The 21,103-nt window shown below is 37.0% G+C and overlaps 2 protein-coding genes across 2 annotated transcripts; one reads left to right on the forward strand and one right to left on the reverse strand.

Annotated features, from left to right (window-relative positions):
• LOC147860541 (uncharacterized) lies at positions 1-1,340 on the forward strand. The gene is made up of 3 exons (XM_087324747.1): positions 1-135; positions 743-828; positions 919-1,340. Exons 1-3 carry the CDS (start codon positions 57-59, stop codon positions 1,111-1,113), a joined length of 360 nt encoding a protein of 119 aa, XP_087180873.1. The 5' UTR covers positions 1-56; the 3' UTR covers positions 1,114-1,340.
• A 12,176-nt stretch (positions 1,341-13,516) lies between these two features.
• LOC147860542 (heat shock protein 70 (Hsp 70) family protein) lies at positions 13,517-19,862 on the reverse strand. Its single transcript, XM_087324363.1, has 15 exons — positions 19,736-19,862; positions 18,284-19,095; positions 17,423-17,655; positions 17,015-17,174; positions 16,387-16,644; positions 16,145-16,281; positions 15,738-16,062; positions 15,490-15,651; positions 15,275-15,349; positions 15,086-15,180; positions 14,933-15,002; positions 14,746-14,802; positions 14,606-14,667; positions 14,054-14,126; positions 13,517-13,962 (listed from the first exon to the last, which is right to left on the reverse strand). The coding sequence occupies exons 2-15, from the start codon at positions 19,061-19,063 to the stop codon at positions 13,750-13,752; spliced, it is 2,700 nt and encodes an 899-aa protein (XP_087180489.1). The 5' UTR covers positions 19,064-19,095; positions 19,736-19,862; the 3' UTR covers positions 13,517-13,749.
• Positions 19,863-21,103: the final 1,241 nt, after the last annotated feature.

Raw genomic sequence — 21,103 nt, forward strand, 5'->3', positions numbered from 1 at the left:
GACCACCCTACTCACCCCTCACCACCACCATCTCCCCCCATTAGTTCCCCCACACAATGAACTCGTCAGGTGTTGCGTGGAATCAACAGCGGGAGCCTGAATACTTCTCATCATACAAAGAACAACTTGGTTTTGGTACGTTGAATTTTTTTAGGTTGAAAACTGCACTTTATAATGGAAAGAATAAAGCTTTTATTGATATTGGTGAGACTCTGCTCAAGGAGAAGAAATTGAAAGGATCTTATTTCTGTTTTAGTTATGTTGAGTATGTCACACAAGTCGAAAGGTAATGGTTAAAAACGATGAGTTATTTTGAACTCCTTTGGTTTGGTATGTTGAGTGTGATGTTGAAAACTGCATATTTATGACGGAGAGAATAAAGCTATAACTGATTTTAATGGAGAGGGTTTAAGAATGGCATGCCTTTCTGTGTAGATATGTCAAATGTGCACCATTGGAAAAGTCTTCTTGTTACCACGAAAATAACTGACCATTTGGATGGACTACTCATTCTTAAATTCCAAGGAAAATATTGCTGGAAATGATTGTCTTCATGACATAATTAGAAACTTTGATCGTGTTCCGTCAAACTTTTTTAATTGTGTTTAGAATAAAAAAATAATCGTTTACTAAATGTTGCATGTTTCTTGGGATTGAATGTTTTCTCATCATGTTTATACACAAGTCTGACATATATTGATCATTATTATTCTTCATTTTAAAATGTGGATTTATGCTGCAGGGTTACATGTTATAGTTATAATGTTTACTAGCTACTTGGTTGGAAATGCTTTCATTCGGTCTCAATTGGGTGGAAGCCCAGTTCTGGTATGTATCAATTCTTATGATCCTTTGAATTGTTTTGTTTGGAAATGGGGAGATATGGGTGCAGTTACTAATAGTATGTTAACTCTGCAGCATGATGCAGGGGGTATCCTTGGTATGGTAATTGGGATGCTTGTAGAGACTTTGCTTTTTATCATAAGAACACATCTGATTTTGATAGTAAGAAGGGGCAGGCCAAGAAAACTAGACATGGATCTAGGTATAAAAAGGACCAGTAGAATGAGTGGACCATGTTTTGCATTGGGTATTCTGATAGTGATGGAATAAGGCCAAGAAGATGATCAAGTGTTTTGCTCCAGCAGTATATTGATATTCTGATAATAACAGAATGCCGGCTGAGTAACTGTCAGTGTTTTGCTGCATCGATACATTTGATATTCCAACAACAAGAGAATGAACACGAAGAAAGTGGTCTTGAGTGTACATCACTAATTAAGGGCTGAAAGGATGTTCATATGCTGAGAAAGTGTCTTTTATTAAAAATAGAAAAAATGGTATAGAAGGCATTACAGAAGTGTTTTGTGAAAAAAAGTTGCAGAATGGTAGAGTTCTGCCAGACAAAAAGGTAAAAAAAATCTGATTGAAAGTGTGGAGGTGGAAATTGTGGTCATGGGATATACATTGTTGCAGACAATTGGAAGATGATGGGTATGCAAAATGCTTTTATTATTTGCACAAGTTGAGTAATTGAACTCATACAAACTAACTTATGCGGAAGCATATGTATTTCCAACTTGTGTGTGCCACCTCCTATCTTGGAAATTGTCTCAACATTTAGTTTGAGTCACACTACTAACATTAGTATTATCGTCGAACTTTAACGAGAAAGTCAAGTGGTATGTTCCGCTTCAATTCTTGATTTTTAGGTTGAAGCAAGTGTGACTTATTTATCGGAAATTGATTTGGTTTCTACAATATATATGACATGATCTTCCAACTTTTATAGAAGGATTTTTGGAAAGGTCGTTGCTCTTTCATTTTCCATCTAGTTGGGGTCTCACCAATTGAAATGGTACGTAACATTCAGTTGGACACGATCCATACTTTAAAAGGAGAATTGGATTGTCTTATTGGACATTCAGATGCTAAAGTTGCTCAGTTCCTCCAGTTTATTACTCTTTGGAAAGATACTCCGTTTCGTTTCAAAAATGTATTTTTTTTGTTAAATAGTTTTACTATTCTTCAAAAATAGTATCCCTTTTGGCATTTTCAGCCATCAAGAAGGTTGTTCCCTTCGCCAATCACTCATGAATCACAATCTATATAAATTTCTTATACTAATGAATGCATTGGAGCTCTCATTGTAAATGTGTCTTTGGTACTCTTAGGTTTGTTCTCATTCTCTCTCCGTTGGCTCATCTACACGTTAATTTCTTCATTGCATCTTTTTCCACTCTAATTAATGGGATTTAACCATGTTTCTTCTCTAGCAACATAATTAGTTGAGAAATACATATTTCTTAACGATGGTGTGATCAAGTGTGTCTTAACTTATTGACCATCCAACATGTGTGAAACAAGTCCATCATTGTAACATTGGTAAGAAATTAGGTAATACTGATTAACTAAGTAGTGTGACCACTTAGGAACGAAAAGAACCCCTATTTATACAACTTAACAAGTTGGTTGTGAAACTTGAAAATGATGAGATAGCAATCTGAATGCATCCCTAGATGAACCTCAAGGTGTTTATTGCTATTTACAAATTTGCTATGCCTTAAAAGTCAAATTAAGAAAGCCAATGTGATTGCATTTGGTTAAGGTTTGTACCTCATCATGCCTGAAAATATAGCTAATAAACAAATCTCATTGTATTTTCCCAAGGTTCATTAAATATTCATCCATTCTTTGTTCCATAATGTTTGTCATGCACACAAAAGATGTATATTGGTGGTCGATTGGGTGGAGAGAGGGAGGGAGGGAGGGTTTTTTTTTCCATAAAAAATATGCTCCATTGGTATTAAAATTAACAATGCCGAAGGCAATATACAAATTGTACATAATAGTTTCCACTCCACAAGTATATATCATCAAAAAAGGACCAAATATAAGAGAGAGGGAGAGAGAGATAGAGATAGAGATAGAGGAGTTTTTCATGACCATGAATCACATGCACAACATAATGTGGTGAGGTTACAAGAAAATGGTGTCATGTGTTCTGACCCTCAAGAAATTGTGCAGAAATGAATAGAATATTATACACAATTGTTGGATGTACAAGTGTGTATCAATGATAATGTTAAAAAGGATAGAGATATATTTTTTAATGTAGTGAAAAAATCATGTATCGCATGATGTGGCATAATCATTAGATGTTGATATTTCAAAGGATGAGGTGGAACATGTTATGTCACATTTTGCTAATGATAAGAGTTCTGGGTGAGATGAATTTAACAAATGAGCTCTTTAAAAAATATGTAATTAAGTTAAAGGGGCCTTTTTACGGTCTTATTTCAAAAGGTGTGGACATCAAAGGAAATGCCTCATTCTTGGAAGTTTGGTTTGATAAAACTTTTGTTGAATGTGCCTTCTCCATCTTCCTTTGCTCAGTGGAGACTTATTTCATTGATGGGGGGAATGTACAAGATTTTTACAAAAGTGATTGTCAATAGATTACATAAGGTTTTGCCTTCTATTATTCATTATGCTCAACATGGGTTCTTAGCAAAAAGAGACATTTTACATATTATTTTAGATGTTCAAATGGCAATCAACCATGCAAAGGAGTCTAAACTAGAATTAGTGTTATTACAATTGGATATCGTGAAAGCCTATGATAATGTGAATTGGTCATTTATAAATCAGTTGATGTATCATATCGGTTTTGGTGATCGTATGGCTAAGTTGATATACACATTAGGGGAAGGTTCAGTTTCACATGTGATATTTAATGGAGTAACACAACCTATTTCTATTCAGGGATCAATTAGAAAAGGACGTCCAGTCAATCCTTTACTATTCACTATTGTCACACACCCTATTCTTGTTAAGTTACACAATATGGCTATGGAGGAAAAATTGATTAGACTAAGGTTGCCATCAAGGAAGCCATGTATTGTTCAAGCTCTTGTAGATGACCATATCATGTTTTTGGCACTTAATCGAGAAAATATTAATAAGACAAGAGAAGTGTGGGAATTGTTTTCAAATGCTTCAAGGTTGAGAATTAATATGCATAAAATTTTCCTCATTTCATGTATAGAACAAGATGTGTTAGGCTTGGGTGGTTAGGAAATTGTTGAGAATTAGGTCCCTCCAGATGGGCCAAATTCAAGATAAAGGAAAATGTTACACCCGGTCGAAAATGTAAATAGGTTTTGAGTCAAGCCTACTTAGGTCAGTTGTCTGGGAGTTAGTTAGTTGAGTCGCCTTGTTTACTGTGTGAGTGGAGTTGGTTGTGTAACCGTGTACAACATGTGCGAGGTCGTTGCCTTTGCAGTAGAACAGACGGAGAGAGAGAGAGAGAGAGAGAGAGAGAGAGAGAGAGAGAGAGAGAGAGAGAGAGAGAGAGAGAGTGTGTGTGTGTGTGTGTGTGTGTGTGTGTGTGTCAAAGAGACACTGAGAATGCCTCTATTGTAACCGCCAGCTGGTGAGGTGTATGAACTCAGGTCGGTGCCTCTGTGTGTGTTCATTCTGTTGTATATCTCTTTCATAGTGATTTGTTTGGAGTGACAGAACTCTCGTGGATTTTACCCAGTTAGGGATTTTCTATGTTAACATCTTGTGCACATTTATTTCGGATTCTCTCTCTATTTTGCTTGTATTCCCATTTCCACATTTGAACTCGGTTGTGGCAGAGATTTCGTTTTTCGTGTTAGAAGGATAGTACATCGTGGTATGCTTTGTCGTCACCTTGGATATCCAATTGGGATGGAAGTTTCTCATGTGAAACTTATTGAGTGGGTATCCAAAAGGTTGGAGCATAAGTTTATGTATTGGAGGTCTCAATTCTAGCCTTTTCATGTACGACTTAAGGTGGTTCAATCGATTATGGTTTGTCTCTATGGTGTCTTATTATCGTTCTTTGCTACCATGGTCTAAGAAAGACCTTGAAATGGTGTCACATTCAATCCGAATGTTATGGAAAAGAAAACGGAAAATTGTCTTGTCGTGGTTGGCATGGAACCATATTTGTACTTCGATCTTTGGTAAATAGGGCTAGTTCGGGTCCATTTCTTCCATCTTTGGTAAATAGGGCTTGTAGATTTGAGTGTATAATTACTTTATAAAGTGTAATTCTTTGGACATAGGGGTAGTTTGGTAAATTTGGAACTTCCAGGGGCATTCTGGTAAATAGACGAACTTCTAGGGGTATCCTGGTACTTTTCCCAATAAATAAATGTAATTGAGCAAAAAGGTAAATTGAAACAGACTAAGAGGTGACCAAAGAATCTCATCATCTATACATGTAAATAAACCCAATATTGTGAATTATTGTGAATTTATAAAACAAACCCAATATTTACAAGATTGAAACCCATGATATCTATCACCATCCTGTACGAAACTTTCTAGTTTGTATAGTCAGCTCACAGTACGTTTGAAACAATTTGAATTACATTAATGAGGCTTAGACGTAGAAACACCTATTGAAGTTGTGCATTACATAGAGGATGATACGAAGTGTCTTGGTGGGGCATCAATGTTGATTTTATATGAGCATATGGTGGCTCGTCGATTTACTTTCATTCGATTTATGTTTGAGGGTGAACAACCTTGGATAGAAATGGTGGCATACTTTATATAGATGACATGAATTAAGCTTGGAAAGATTACAGTTGAAGCTAAGTGGTGGAATGTCGTTAACTCTAAAAGGGTTGTTAAATGTGCAAGGTCTCTGATAGTTAATCATTTGTTGACGTCTTGGCAAAGTATGTTAGATTTTGTGGAATGACATCCTCCACAAGAAAGGGGATGTGCTAATTCATTACAAATGGAGGTTTTGGTGACATTAAAGTTGTTGAGGTGGGAAGGTAAACAAATTTTTAACGGTTATCTTCAATTTAATCAAATGGCTAGGTTGAGTTTGGTAACAGTCAAGGATACTATATTGGTGTGACAAAGAAGATTAATGGCCTTTCAAATTGCAAGATCAAAAGTTTGTATTCCAAAACGGTATACCTTTATTTGGGATAAGTTGCAAGAATTATTATCATGGTATGAGTTGATTCTTGATTTAGATAGGGAATCTCAAGAGCTTGATTAGACATTTGTTGAAAATAGGAGATTAACGATGATCTCAACAAATGATGTTTATCATAAGTTGATTGGCAAACATAAATGGATGGAAGAAAGGGATATAAAGATATGGGGTTTTCGTAAGCCAATTACTCGGTGGCTTCATGTGATCAAATCAGGTTGGTGTTCTCGATTGATGTTATGAGCTAAAGTATTCATTTGGAGAGTTACGGTTGGAGCTTTACCATTGGGGGATGCATTAAAAAAAAGAAACATTGCTAGAGGAACGTGTTTCTTTTGTTCAATGGAATTGGAACACAGTAGGCATCGATTTCTTTCATGCTCGATGGCTAGGATGGTTTGGAGGTGTATCAATTTAGTGTGGACATCTCTAACTAGAGGTAAGCCTATCTTCCTTTAGTTAGGTTTTTGCACATATGGAGAACATTGAATTGGTGCCTCATTTACAAATTATTTTTGAGTTCTTGAGATATTGGGGGCTATGGTTCAATCAGAATATGCAAAATGCCTTCACTTTTGATTCGCAAGTTGGGGTGAGAAAATATGTTCTAAAGTTAAAAGGAATTATTTTATGGCAATTGACAGTGTTAGAGAAGTCACGAAATCTCGACCATGAAGAGAGAGAACTTTGCAAGGTCAGATATCCTCATATTCGCCATTTGAATTGGTGTTGGGTGGCGTTGAGTTTGGAGTCATAGTAGTCTTTAGATCCCTACATAGAAGGGTTCTATACTTAGTAGTATGGTAGTCATGGTGGTGTTTTTCTTTTGTAATGAAAGCCATTATTTATGAGAGAGAGAGAGAGAACTTACCAATTGACACTGCTAGAGAAGTCATGAAATCTCAACCATGAAGAGAGAATGCAACAAGGTCACATATTCGACATTTGAATTGGTGTGTAGGGTGGGATTAAGGTTGTCGTCGTAATGGCATTTAGATCCCTAGAAGGGTTCTATGCTTTGTTGTAAGTTCGTTATGATGGCATTTTTTTTCTTTTGTAATGTTTACGAGAGAGAGAGAGAGAGAGAGAGAGAGAGAGAGAGAGAGAGAGAGAGAGAACGCGATGACGTTTCAAGAATAGAGTTCAAACATGTTTCTAATGTAACTTTGTCCTCAAAACTCCGTTTTTTATGATTTTTGGCTCTTTGTGAAGCTCGTTCAGAGGGCTTTCCAAGGATTATTTGGACGTTACGTTTCGTTATTGTTACAAGAAGCTACAAGAAAAAGTGTCATCGTCTCATGTTAGTTCCCTCAATCTCTATTAGGATGGCTGACACAACAATAGGAAGTGAGTTGATGATTGTTGATGGATGTGGTAGTGATGATGGTTATGAAAATTACAAGAGGCAAAAGTGAATTGATCTACAAAACATGAGAAAACATCATATGCTATTATTCTTGGTGGGAAAGATGTTATTGGATATGATTATGATATTGACAATCGTTGTGATTTTGTTAAGGCTTTGCTTTCCGATTTTATGGAAAAAAATGAGAAAGATGTTAAAGATTGTGTGGAGGAGGATGTTGTCGAGGTGGTGATGGAAACCAACTCTATGTTAGCAACTTTTGACAGGTTCTATGATCGTGGTGTTATTTTATATTTCACTAGTAAACTTCCTTTAGTATCATGGATTAAGCAGTGGTTGAATTCATTCATAATGCCTAATTGTGTTGAGGATGTGTATGTGGGTCCAAGAGGTTTCTATGATGTAGTTTTTCGATCGTCAGTACACTGTACGACTTTGATGGCAAAGGTACCAATCTTTTTTATAGAAGATTGGTGCATGTGATGGAATGGGTTCCAGTGGTGGATTATAAAGATTTATTAAAACAACAATGTCCAATTTGGGTGACTGTTGATTGTAGTAACTCATTCTTTTGGGATTTACTACCAAGATTGATGTCCCAAATTGGTAAAGTTTTGGTTGCTCCTCATGTTAATTCGTTGAACAAATGTAGATTTTGCATGTTATGGGATACAAGTTGTAACCTTCCAGGATGGTTGAGTATCGATACATCTCGATTTGGTCGATTTTGTTTTAAGCTTCAATGGGAAACTTTTGCAGGACATTGTTTTAAATGTGGTAAATTGGGGCATTTTATGGCTGAATGCCAATGTCAAGGCGAACTATCCCCAGAAAATAATGTCAAAGGGAAAAATAAGGAAGATGTTGAGAAGGATATTGTCTCAATGGTTGATATGGTCATGGATGAGGGAACATCTCATGGGTTAGAGCGAGATCCTAAAGTTCATGGTCATGTTAGAGGTTTTGGGGAGGAGAATGGAGTATGTAATAATGATGGCCCAAATGTTGAAGATGGAGAGTGGCATGAAGTGAAGCATAAGATAAAAGGGAAGGGTGTTGCCATACAAAGGGAATCAAAAAATACTTATGGTACGACATTACCAAAAGATAATTTGAGATTGAAGGAGGGGTTTAAGAAAAATCCTTTGCAGAAACAAGTGCAACATCAGAGATTGTCCAACCAATTACAATTCGATTCTTTAGGAAGGGTGGTACGACCTCAATTAAATCAAGGACTTCGTTCTCGTGGAGCTAGACAACAAAACCCTAATATTGGTGGAGGGGATGTAGTACACACAAATCCTTATGCAGCTCTTGAACAAGTAGTTAGTACATTCATGAATACACTTGCTCATAAAGAGCAAGTTCTTACCAAAGGTGTTAAATGAAAGTGGTATCATGAAATGTGAGATGTGCGTCTTCCCCTCATAAGAAATATATATTATGAAAAACTTTATTTGATAAAGATTGGGATGTTTTATGTGCAATTGAACATAAGTGTCATGATTTAGCAGGATTTGTGTTACATTTGCGTGGATATTCCGCATATTATGCAAGACAATTATCACATCATTACTCAGGGGTTGTCATGATTATTCGTGATTTATTTTGTCCACATATAGTCTATAATGATCCATATGGGCGTTTTTTGGTGATGGAAGTAAAGTATTTTGAGGATTTGATATGGTTGGTAGGAATCTATGCACCCAATAATGCTAATCAATGCATTGAGTTATGGTCTTCAATGTATCCACGGTTATTAGTGGGATGTGTTGGTTTGTTAATGGGTGATTTTAATATGTGTGTTGATGCTTCACAATCTACTTCACGATTCTCATTGATGGATTCTCCTGAGCAAGAATTTTGGGACAAATTGGCATCAAAGGTTTTGAAGTTGGATGTATGGAAATGGTTGCATCAAGATGAGGTTGGGTTTACATTTCAGTCTGTGCAATACAAGGTTGGGTTTACATTTCAGTCTATGCTAAAAGACGTAATAAATTGATTGATAAGTTTTCACATATTCTTACGTGGTGCAATGTAGTATTGATGAATAATCCACATGATGAAGAGCTTTTGGATGTTCAAGTTCAAGTACAGGACATTGTGAAGAATTTGTTTTGTCAAAGTTATCAACAAACAAGACTACATCAATTAAAGGAGGGATTTATAGATAATCAATCACAATCTCATATGTTTTTTCAAGGATTAAGACCATCATTTGCTCATTCAAATGTGGTACAAATTAAGGTAGGCGATGACATTGTTGTAGACCCAATCAAGGTTATTGAGTTATGTATTACTCATTTTAGCACGACAAGAGTTTTATAATTTAATTGGGAGTGCCATGAATACAAATATTTGTCAAGAATTGGATGTTGATTTTGAAGAAGTTGAGGTGGAAAAGGTAAAAGCCCTGGTTGGGATGGTGTTACACCTTCCAAATGGTAAAAGCCCTGGTTGGGATGGTGTTACAAATGAAGTTTTTAAGAAGTATGCTAGCATGCTTAAGAGTCCATTCACACAAATGTTTCAACAATGTTAGGATTCTGGTTTCATGCCTGAGAGCTGGAAGGTGGGCTTAATCAAATTGATACCAAAGGTACCATCTCCGGAGTCATTTCATCAATGGAGGCTTATTTCATTGATGGGAGGGTTGTACAAAGTGTTTGCAAAGATATTATCCAACAGACTTAAGAAGTTCTTACCTCAACTTATTCATCCATCTCAATATGGTTTTATTACATAATGTTTTGAATGTTCAAATGGCGACCGATTATGCTCGACATACACATCAAGAAATGGTTATGGTGCAATTAGATTTGGAAAAAGCATATGATCATGTTAATTGGTCTTTCCTCTTAGGTGTGATGTATAATATGGGGTTTGGTCCTCGTATGTGTCGACTTATCTATTTGCTAAGGCAAAATGAAACCTCTTGTGTGATGCTTAATGGCGGAGTCACTCCGAAAGTGTTTCATCTGTGCGGCAAGGATGTCCACTAAGCCCATTGTTATTTGTTATTGTTACACATCATTTGTTAGTAATGTTGTCAAATCTTGCGGCCAGTGGTGATATTGTGGGTTTGCATCTTCCTTCTGGTGGACAATTGGTGGCACAAGCATTGGCAGATGGTTCTCTTATGCTTTTACAAGCCTCAAAAGAAAATCTTAAAAGGAGTATGCAAGTTTGGGATCAATTTGATTTGGCTTCAGGGTTGTATATAAATTGGAGGAAGTCTCGCCTTATTTCTTGTACGGAGAGTGATTTGGAATGTTTGGGATGGCGAGGGTCAGTGATTACACGAGGTTCAATTTATCGACATTTGGGTTATCCATTGGGCATTGATGTTACAAATGTTCAATTGATTGATTGGATTGGTAGTAAATTGAGGGACAAATTTATGTATTGGAAGTCTCAATTATGGCCCGTTCATGTACGACTCAAAGTGGTGCAATGTATCTTGATACCCATGTTATTATATTTTTTGCCTTTACTTCCTTGGACGAAGAAGGCATTACAAAGCATGTTACAACCTATTCGGTTCATGTTGTGGCAGAAGGGAGAAATGAAGGGAGTTACATGGATTTCATGGGACCATTTGGCTACTCCTAAAAGATTAGGTGGTGCAGCAATATTGGATTTGGAAAGGCATTTGATGGCTCATAGATTTACATTATTACAAGATATATGTCAACAAAATCAACCATGGATATCTATGATGCAATCTTTTATTGAGCATGAAGGATTGGTGCATGGGAAAACAAAGATTCAAGGATCATGGTGGTCACTATTGAATGGAAGTATTCCTCTAAAGATTCGACATTCTATATGTGGACAACATTTGGTAAGATCGTGGCAAGATGCATTATCTCTTTTTGAATGCGGACCATCAAGTGATCGAGAATATTGTAATTCATTACAAAACGAATTGCTTGTTTCTTCTCAAGTGTTGTTTTGGCATGGGAAAGAGAAGTTGAGATCTCAATTCAATCGTTTATTTCGATTGGGCATTGTACATTTGGAAGATGTGGTTGATAATGAATCTCAAAGGTTGTCGGATTTTGAAGATGCGAAGAGATGGTTATGTATTCCCCCAAATTATGGATTTATTTGGGAGAAATTACATGATATACCATTATTGCAAGGATCTTTGCCATTGAAAACCAATTTTGCACCTTGGGTAGATTGGCGGTTACAAGATGGTACACGCTTGTTACAGGTCACTACAAATATATTGTATCATCATGCGATGTTATCATTATCTTGGCTATCTCCTAAAGCAACGAAGTTGTGGAATGTATATAAGTGAGATGCAAGGTGGTGGAAAATATTACGTGGTTGGCATTCCCATCTACCATTTCATGCAAAGGTATTCATATGGAGAGCATGATTGGTGGGCTCCCATTAGGTTCAGCCTTAAAGAGACGACTAGGGTCTGGCACTTGTTTCTTTTGCATCGTTCCATTAGAGGATAGTACACATAGGTTCATTAAATGTCCTATAGCGTGTACCATTTGGAAGTACTTATCGGACATTTGACAAGTTTTAACCCGTTGTTGTTTGAGACCTCAACAATGGGTTTTTTCTCATTATGTTCAAAATGGATCAAATGATGAGATGGAGATATTGTTCCAATTTTTATGTTATTGGGGTCTACAACACAATTGGAATATGTGTAATGCTTTCATGTTTGATAATAAACATGGGGTGAAATCCTATATAAAGAAGCTTAAAGGTATTCTCATGTGGAAATTTTGGATGTTAGAGCATGTGGGGATCATTTCCTCAAATGCATATTCAAGTTTTTTAGTAGCATTACAAAACATCCCTCTCCCTACATAGGCATATGATAGGTAGAGGAGACTAAGAAGTGTTGTAACTAAATGGATTTTACATACAATTAATATAATTGTCTGCTTTTACCAAAGAGAGAGAGAGAGAGAGAGAGAGAGAGAAAGAGAGTTTTGACGACGAGTGGGTGCTTCTACAATTCACATAGGTTGACCAAAATTATAGATGGAAATCATTTTCCTGCCTTAGAGGTATTAGGGATCACATCATAATTTGGATATGCGCAATGCTTTCACATTTGATAGTAGGCATGTAGTGAAAGCATACCTATGCAACCCTTTCCATGGCCATGATCTCAACAAGAAGTGATCCCATCTAAAGGAGGGCGTATCACTTTTGCTTATTAACTTGTAGAAATTTTATGAAAGAGAGAGAGCAATAAGTAGCATTTATTTTATATTCTCAACATCAAGTAACATGATGGTCAAAATTAACATTAAAGCTTACCATCCATGAGAGAAGCTTCACCGTGCTCATAATCTTTATTACCAACAATGAAGTGTCCACACAAACCCAAAAGGAATTAAGGAATTGTGACAACTGGAGTGAGAAAAAAAAAAGAATACAATCTCCATCTCTGATTTTGGGTCAACTTGTGTGATATAGTTTCACTGTGACAACAAGAGCAAGAGCCAAAAAGAATACACTTCCAATTTTCATGACCAGCACTACCTCCTACATTCAAACTCTTCCCCACAAGCAAGCAATCAAGCAACTTCCATTTTGCTATCGATAGTTATTCATCGACTTCCACCCTCCAGTTAGTTTTCCAATAAGATTCAAGTTACAATTGGAAACACCATTTCATCATGAAGTGAAAGCAACTTGTTGCGTCCATAAGTGGTTGGTGCATACTTGAATGCAAACTCAGTTAGATACCAGTAAAATAAAATAACTCTCTAGAAGTTTCCCAATGTATTTATTGTTAACAAGCTCTACAATATACTTTTCCTCAACCCAACCAAAAACTCCTGCTGTGCACTTTTCCAAATTATGCCCATCAGATAACATGCTTTTCATGAAGGCCTACCATTTTTCAAAATAATTCTAAATGTAAATTACATGTTTTCCATCATCTAGAACGGTCTGGTACGATTTCTTGGTGCATTTTAAGCTTTACATACCCAACAGTAATGATCATGAACTAACACTGCAACTTGGTTATCAGCTCAATCAAGTGCATGGTTAGAAGAAATGGATCAAACTTGGTAGCATAAAATACTTCAATATACTATGTTTTTATCTATTTATATATATATATTATATGTATCCTTGACAGCTTCTAGTATCTGCACACAAAGACAAGCAAATAAAAAACATTTTGTATATCTGGATATAACTATGTTCAGCATCATCAGACATTCTCTGTACCTCACAAAAATAAGCAACCATTGTCCCTCACTTTGATAGGGGGAATCGTTGCTGTGTTATATCTCAATTCATTTATCCCGATTGTGGTCTGCTGATTGTGTCAAAATTGATGACATGTAAATGTGAGAAGCCGCTCTTTTTGGCTCATCTCAAAGAAATAAAAAGAGCTGCTTCAAAGTTCATCGTGTCCCTCCTCAACTTCTTTCACTTCCTTGATCACCTCTTCAGTGTTGTGGGCATCTTTGCTAACATTTTCGTCTGCAGATGCATTCTCAACATCAGAGGCCTCCTCCTCTGTGCTTGCAGAAGATGATTCATTTATCTTACTAGTGGGTTTCTTTTCAACCTCAGGTTTCGGCTTGGGGGTTTTGCTCAATTTTGCAAACTGCAATTGACATAAATTCATGATACAAAGACAAATGGTCAAGACTAGCACATAAGATACTCAAGAAAGAGGAAGGTGTCAACAACATTACCTTCTCTTCCAGCTTTGAAACCTTAATGTACACATCTTCAGATGAGAAGGCTGGAACTTCCTGAGCTGGCTTCCTACAAGAACGTAACCATGTCATTAGAAAAGAATAAACTGATAATGCTGAAATCAAATAAATTGACATTAACCAATAACTAACTGAGCTTAACGAGTGCAGCTAAACAAGTGACAATCAAGACAAATAAAAGCATGGGCTTTCGCATGAGACCCTTGGCCTCTTTACCATCAAAACTTTGCATGGCTAAGGATTATGTATCAGGAGAATTCCTCTTCAGGGGCAGACCAAGAGAACACACTGAAGAATGTGGGGTTTTCCATAACTAGGGATGTGAGAGATTCCTATACACAGCTGAATGATAAACCCCTTACTATTAGATGGTATGTGAAAACATCCACCCTGTCAAGGTGATTAATATTATTACTGCTTACATATCCACATTATCTCAGTAAAAGAACTAATGAAACAAACACTTAATGAACAGGAATTTCAATACAGATTTTCTTGTAAGACTGCAGAATTTCTTCATGCACTTACTGCTGTTGCTCTTTCTGCTTTTCTACAATCCACTTCTCAAAGCCATCAACCAAATCCAGGAACTGTAAATATAATCAGTAATTCAGTTAGATGAACAAGCATAGACAATGGTCATTTAGACAATAAGTATTGATTTTTACCTCAGTTTTGCTGGCTTCACTGATCCAAGGTTTGGATGCTGCCCAACCGACAACAGTCTGAATCCAGGAAAAGCAGAGATTAGATAAATAGGAAACATTACTTTCAAGCTGAGTGTAGTTTGCAATGCATAATGTTGGCATTACACCTTACAAAAAAGACATCATGCAGATAATACTGGCCTCATACCTCCTTGATGCTTTCTACATATTTCAAGGATTGTTCCACAGCAGCAGGTCTTGCTTCCAGTTCCGTTAACCTGAAAATCACAAAGCAAATCAGACAAACTTAAATAAACATATGCCAGCCCAACACAGTAACACATCTTATAAACTAGTTTACCTGAAAATCATTGAATCACCAGTAGACTTAAGGACATCTAATTTTTTCTTATATTCAGAAGCTGTAGTCTCTTCAGTGTAAAGCCAGTCTTCTGCCTGCCATACCAGAGGAATTTGATGGAATAAACCTTAATCATTCTCATTGCTGGATCCTTCCAAAGCATTGGGGACACTTAAAAGTTCTACTTACCACAGTAAGCTCTTCTCGAAATTTATCCCTCTGTTTCTCTGTTGTGACCTTATCTAAACCATCTAAAGAGTCCAACTGTTGCAACAATAATAACCCAAGGACTTTAGTTGATTTCCATTCCCTCGAAAGTTCATATGTGCTAACTAAAATTGAATGCATGATTGTGACCTTTTATTTTGTCACATACATATTCTATGCAAGACAACATTGCTTACTTTTTCTTTCATCATATAAATATATGCTTCGAGACTGTTTTTAGCTTCAGCAATTTTCCTCTTCTCTTCCTCTTGACGATTGATTTTGTCTAGACGAATGACTGCATCTAAACGGGCATCCTTAGACATTGGCCTGACTAACCCCACAGTCACATCCCCTACCTGCATTTGTTAAGATTTTTAATATTTTCACACATTGAGTTTGCAGGATTAAATCACAGCTCATTTATTTAGATTAAAAGAAATACCTTCAGAGGAACTCTTATTGTTCTCTTTCTCAACTTCTTTTCGGTGATGGTCACATTCTCAACCCCAATGGTAGCATCGATCAACTCTGTGATATTAGAAGCTTCAGTTGAGGTACCATCTAATGTTTGATTACTGTTGCCATCACTCTCTGGACGTGAATCTGATTTTCCTGGCTTGGTTAATGTAGTATTCTTCACAGGTACTTCAATCCATTCAGAAAATTCTACAATGGTTTCAGCCTTGTCAATAGATATCAATCCACTTCTACTCAAGGAGAAGTGGAGATTTGTCTTTATGGGGGAGGAAAGATTTCTCGTTTCATGCCTATACAATTAGAATGAATTAGCACCCAATATTCCTTGATATAATATGTAATGGTGGCAAACATATAAACAGAATAACATACTTTGAATAAGCCTCTGAAACTCCGGAAACTTCATAGGTTACAATCTCATTGGAACTGATACCAGGAGGCAGGATTTCACCTTGTGCATAGAACAATGAAAATTTGAAATCATTGATGTTTCTTGTAGACTTCAATACCTGAACGTAGAATAATTGAACATAATAAAACATATTATTATAGTGAACACAGAATCTGCACACTTCATCTAAAAGAAATGACTAATAATATGTGTGAAAGCTGACCTTACTAGGCATCTTTTTCAACCTTGGGACGAGCACATCATATTTGTCATCCCCTAGATCTCCAACATCTGAACCTATAGTATTTTCCACTTTCGTCAGAATGTTGTAAGTTACTCCATCAATCATTCCAAGCTTCCGATTCATCTTAATGCCATCACTTAAATTAGCAGCATGTAGAGCTGCTCCCAAGGCAATTGCTTCATCTGCGTCAAGATGCCTATCAAGGCTTCTTTTACCAAAGAAGTCTGATAAAACACTCTAAAAGATAAAGAAAACACCATTTATCATTTACTTTGTTTACAAACAAAGAGATCAAAACTTCAACCTTACTGAATCAATGACTGTTTTACCAAAGCATTTTGACAAAACACTAGAAGATCTTGAAAAGACCATTTATTAGCTACTTTGATTACAAACAAATAGACCAAGACATCAGTCTTATAAAATCCTACGCACCCAAAATGCATTTTTGTATATATAAACCAAATAAGCATGATTCCTCTGAAACAAACTACAATCAATAATTTACATGTATTCTAATTTAGCATATTTGTTGGACAATATACAGATACTAGTTCCAACCCTATGGAATATTTTCAGAGTTGCCAACATAAACCATAGTATTCACCTGTAACTTAGGTACACGTGTCGCTCCACCAATAAGCTCCACAGCATGCAGCTGTTCAATGGATAATCCACTGGAGCTCAAAACTTGCTTTATGGGTACTAATGCCTGTTCCCACAAATCTCCACAAAGTTCTTCAAATTCCTTGCGAGTGATGATGCTCCTGTGTTACATAAGATGTGCATTAATGTTTTATATAGAATACATGTACCAGCAAAATAGATTGACAGATAAAACAACACATCTAGGTTTTCATTTATTTTCCCAAATAAAGAAAACTCAAGGGTCTTGGAGGGAATAAAGAAAAGTTCGGCATATTTTGGTGTTTCTTCATAGATTAGTTCCTCTACCACTGAAATCTAATGCAGCAGAATCATGAGGACATCTATATTCACAGTTATTAGTGCCAACCTGAAGTCACGATCATCGTGTAACCCCTCCACAGACAACAAAGCCTCAGAATTTGCACTTAAGATCTCTTTTGTTCTTTTCACTTGCTTTTTCAATTTTGCTAATGCTTTCGGGAACTTTCTTATATCTACACCACCTCCAATTTCTCTATTAAATAAATCAGCAAAATGCTCCATAAGTCTTAATTCCATTTTATATCCCCCAACTGAAGTATCCCAGCTTACATCCTTAACCTGCAAACAAATTAGAAGGTCATGAAAAAAATAAGAATAAGACCCATCTTTTTAATTCTTCAAAGTGTCAAATGCTTGAAACGTTTGCGTCTCAGAAACCTCCTAATCAAGATATAAAATTGTATAATCTAGGAAAACAGATTACACTTTCACACTTTTCTATCCACTCCTTTTTTCTTGAATGCTTTTCTGTCTATGCCATTGGTTTCATTCAGTAAAGTTACATTGATTTTTCATTTCTCTTATCTCATGGGTTAGTTCCATATCATGATGAACAGAAAAAGGATAGATACTCATCCCTAGATAAGTATAATGAGGAAAAGAAAGCTAACCTTGATTTTTTCTTCATAGCTAGGCAAATCATTTTCACTCAGTAAACTTAGATTAATTTTGCTCCTCTGGGTTTGTTTAATTTAGCATGAAAAAAAGATAGATATTCATCACTAAATACGTATAATGAGGGAATGCAGCACTAACCTTGACTGCCTCACATAGCAAGGCCTTAATTTAAATTCAGTGATTCATTTTGCACTTCTCTTATCTCATGGCTTGGTCCATTATCATGTTACACAGAAGAAGAAGAAATCCCCATATTTAAACGAGTAAAAAGAGGAAATGCAATGCCAACCTGAAACTGATTGACTGTTTTGTTCTTCCCAAACTCCTTAGTGGTGTATGCAGAATAATACACCAAGGCAGCATAAGCACCACTTGCACCCATATCATAGAACAGCACATGCTTTGGCTCATCTGCAAAATCTTTAGAGATCCCATATTGCAATGCCACACCTGAATGTTGATTGATTAGTGTGAGAACATTGAGACCTCCAAGTTCAGCAGCAAGGATAATGCATTCTCTTTCCGTCTGTCCCAGGTAAGGTGGCACGGCAATCACAGCATCTTTGATAATAGTTTTTGCATGAGATTCAGCCAATGATTTTGCATAGCTTAGAAGTAAAGCCAGAAGCTCCTCAGAAGAAAATATGGATTCTCCATCATCAATGCGGAAGCTAGCCGAACCTCTTTTATCTTCAATTATATCGAAAGGGAGGTAAGAAGAATCTAAAAGATTCTTTGCACCTGAGAAAGGTTTACCCACTATGTGATGAAGCTGTGAATATACCTTCTCGGGATATCTTGCAACAATTCCTGCTGCTGCTTCACCAACAAGCATATCACCATTTGAAAATGCTACAAGAGATGGAGACTTCCTCTTGGACATCTCATTGATTGCTATGGATATTGGACTCTGACCAGGTTTTATGTTCACAACCGCAACTTTCATCCATTCTGACCCAAGATCGATGCTAAGAACAGCAGATCTCACTGGAGATGAAAAGAATGTGCAAAAAATCACATGCAGGAGTAATATCTTGTGGAGCTTGCTAGCCACCTGGCCGAACCACATCTTTCCACAGAGCAGAATGCAGGAGTTTTTTTCTAGTTGAAGAAGAAAAATAAATAAACGACAAGAAAGAAAGGATCAGACTTGGAGATCGTGAAGTTAATGTTTAATTTAATGGAACCCTAAGGAGATTATGTTTAGAATTCTTCAATGAGTAAGCGGTTCTGTTATCTTTTTTTAGCTTCAACTTAAGAACGCAGGTATTTTCATGTTAAGATAAGACAGGAAAATAAAATATCACATTCTGAATCAGAGATTCACAAAGTTGAGACACTAGAAACCTCAGAACTTGAGAATGTAGGTGTTTCTAGTAGTTGAAAACGACCGAAAAAACAAAGCATAGGATTTTGAAGAACGTAAACCTGAGGTTCTGTTTCTTGAGCTTCTAGAAAAATCAGAAGTTAGAGTGAATGCAGGTTTTCCCAGTTGAGGCAAGAGATAGAGAATAAAGGATGAGATTCTGAATGACAAAGTAGAGGCAAGAGATGGAAACACTGGAAAAAGTAGATCACTCCAAAATGTAGATTTTTTCTTGTTGAAGAATACGATCCGAGTATGAATCACAGAGCTGACATACTGGAAACCTTAGAAGAAAACAGAACTCCCAAATATATAGACCGGATAACAAGAAAAACAGAAGGATCGGACTTGTTCTTGCTTTAGGAAATAATATACCTGAGGTTTTGCTGCAGCGATGGCGATGGCGATGGCGATGGTGATGGTGATGATGAAGAAGCCCTTAGAAGAAAATTACCAGACGAACTCGGCTGAGCCTCCTGCAGGAAACCCTAGAAATTTGCAGAAAGATCAGCAGAAAGAGGTGGATCTCCTGCCTGCAGGAAAACCAGGATTTTCTTCCCGCAGGAAACCCTAGAAATTTGCAGACACGAGCGGATCAAAAACACGAAACGAATACATAGAAAATTTGGGACTGTGTTGTAAAAAAAAACACAAGAAGGAAGGAAAAAGAAAACAAGGAAAGCCTCGTCATTCAGCCAGTCACAGATCGCCACGTGTCGCCCGCTTCCACGCGTCGCCCTCCTATTGGTTGATGGCGGGAGGCTCTGTTTCTATAACGCCTTTCTTGTGTCGTGGCCTTGGCCAGCCAGAGGGAGCCACGTGGCATTCGGCTCCACGTGTCACCATCCCGTTGGGTGGTTTGCTAGAGAGAGAGAGAGAGGGACTCTCTCTAAACACGTGTGTGTTCACACACACACACACACCGGGAGCTTCTCTTGGCCGACCCTCGGTGAAGCGAAGTAGCGAAGTCTAGGCTTTTGCTTCATCATGAAACTAGGTATGTGGTGGCCTCTTGATCCTTATGTCCTCGACGACATGTCCAGGCTTTGCTTCATCACATCCCCGATTAAATCCCCGATGAAATGGCTACCGTGATGCTATGTGTCCATTTACACAAGGGGAGACATGTGAATAGGCAAAAGCATGTGGGCATGCAGAAAGTGATCCGATTTTATCTTGTAAAATAAAATCTCTAGATTCAGTCTCTATCGCCATGTGAAAACCCATAATGTTGTGGCCTGATATCATTAGTTGAATGCACCATGATAGGTTCACGCAAGAGGAAAACCATGGTAGTCCAAGTTAGTACACACACACACGTATAATATGTGTGGTCTAGTAGAACATGCAAGCAAGACACACTGCATGAATCAAGTGATTTGAATTGATCTCGTGAAAATGGGCTAAGTTTGAACTTTGTTGCTCAATGGAGAAACTACGATGTTGTAGCACAAAATCATTGGTCAATTACACAATGATGTAAATTGATTATGGCGATCTATTTTTGAATACATCCATATAGGGAGTGTGGACGGGATGGAGTTTGGTAGGGAAACCAACACCAAGAAATTTATTTGAATCGATCTTGTAAAAATGCAGCTAGGTGCAACCGACGTGGTTAGATGAAGAACGAGCAATTTGGCACAAAAGTATTGGTCACAAGAGGTTCAAACGGGAGAAGAGTGGTTTAGGTTTATATGCATACATTTAAGGATCGTGGGTTGGCATGTGGGCGACGAATTC

Source organism: Azolla caroliniana, unplaced genomic scaffold, assembly GCF_043228905.1.
Source record: "Azolla caroliniana isolate FFs.n. ecotype wild unplaced genomic scaffold, voAzoCaro1.0.p SCAF_9, whole genome shotgun sequence".
In the NCBI taxonomy this organism is placed as follows: domain Eukaryota; kingdom Viridiplantae; phylum Streptophyta; class Polypodiopsida; order Salviniales; family Salviniaceae; genus Azolla; species Azolla caroliniana.

Coding starts and splice junctions, on each gene's coding strand:
- LOC147860541 (XM_087324747.1), top strand. CDS start 57: ATGAACTCGTCAGGTGTTGCGTGGAATCAACAGCGGGAGCCTGAATAC. Junction 136..742: donor CAAAGAACAACTTGGTTTTG/GTACGTTGAATT, acceptor TTTATGCTGCAG/GGTTACATGTTATAGTTATA. Junction 829..918: donor TGGGTGGAAGCCCAGTTCTG/GTATGTATCAAT, acceptor TTAACTCTGCAG/CATGATGCAGGGGGTATCCT.
- LOC147860542 (XM_087324363.1), bottom strand. CDS start 19,063: ATGTGGTTCGGCCAGGTGGCTAGCAAGCTCCACAAGATATTACTCCTG. Junction 17,656..18,283: donor AAACAGTCAATCAGTTTCAG/GTTGGCATTGCA, acceptor ATTTGTTTGCAG/GTTAAGGATGTAAGCTGGGA. Junction 15,652..15,737: donor CAATAAGAGTTCCTCTGAAG/GTATTTCTTTTA, acceptor TAACAAATGCAG/GTAGGGGATGTGACTGTGGG.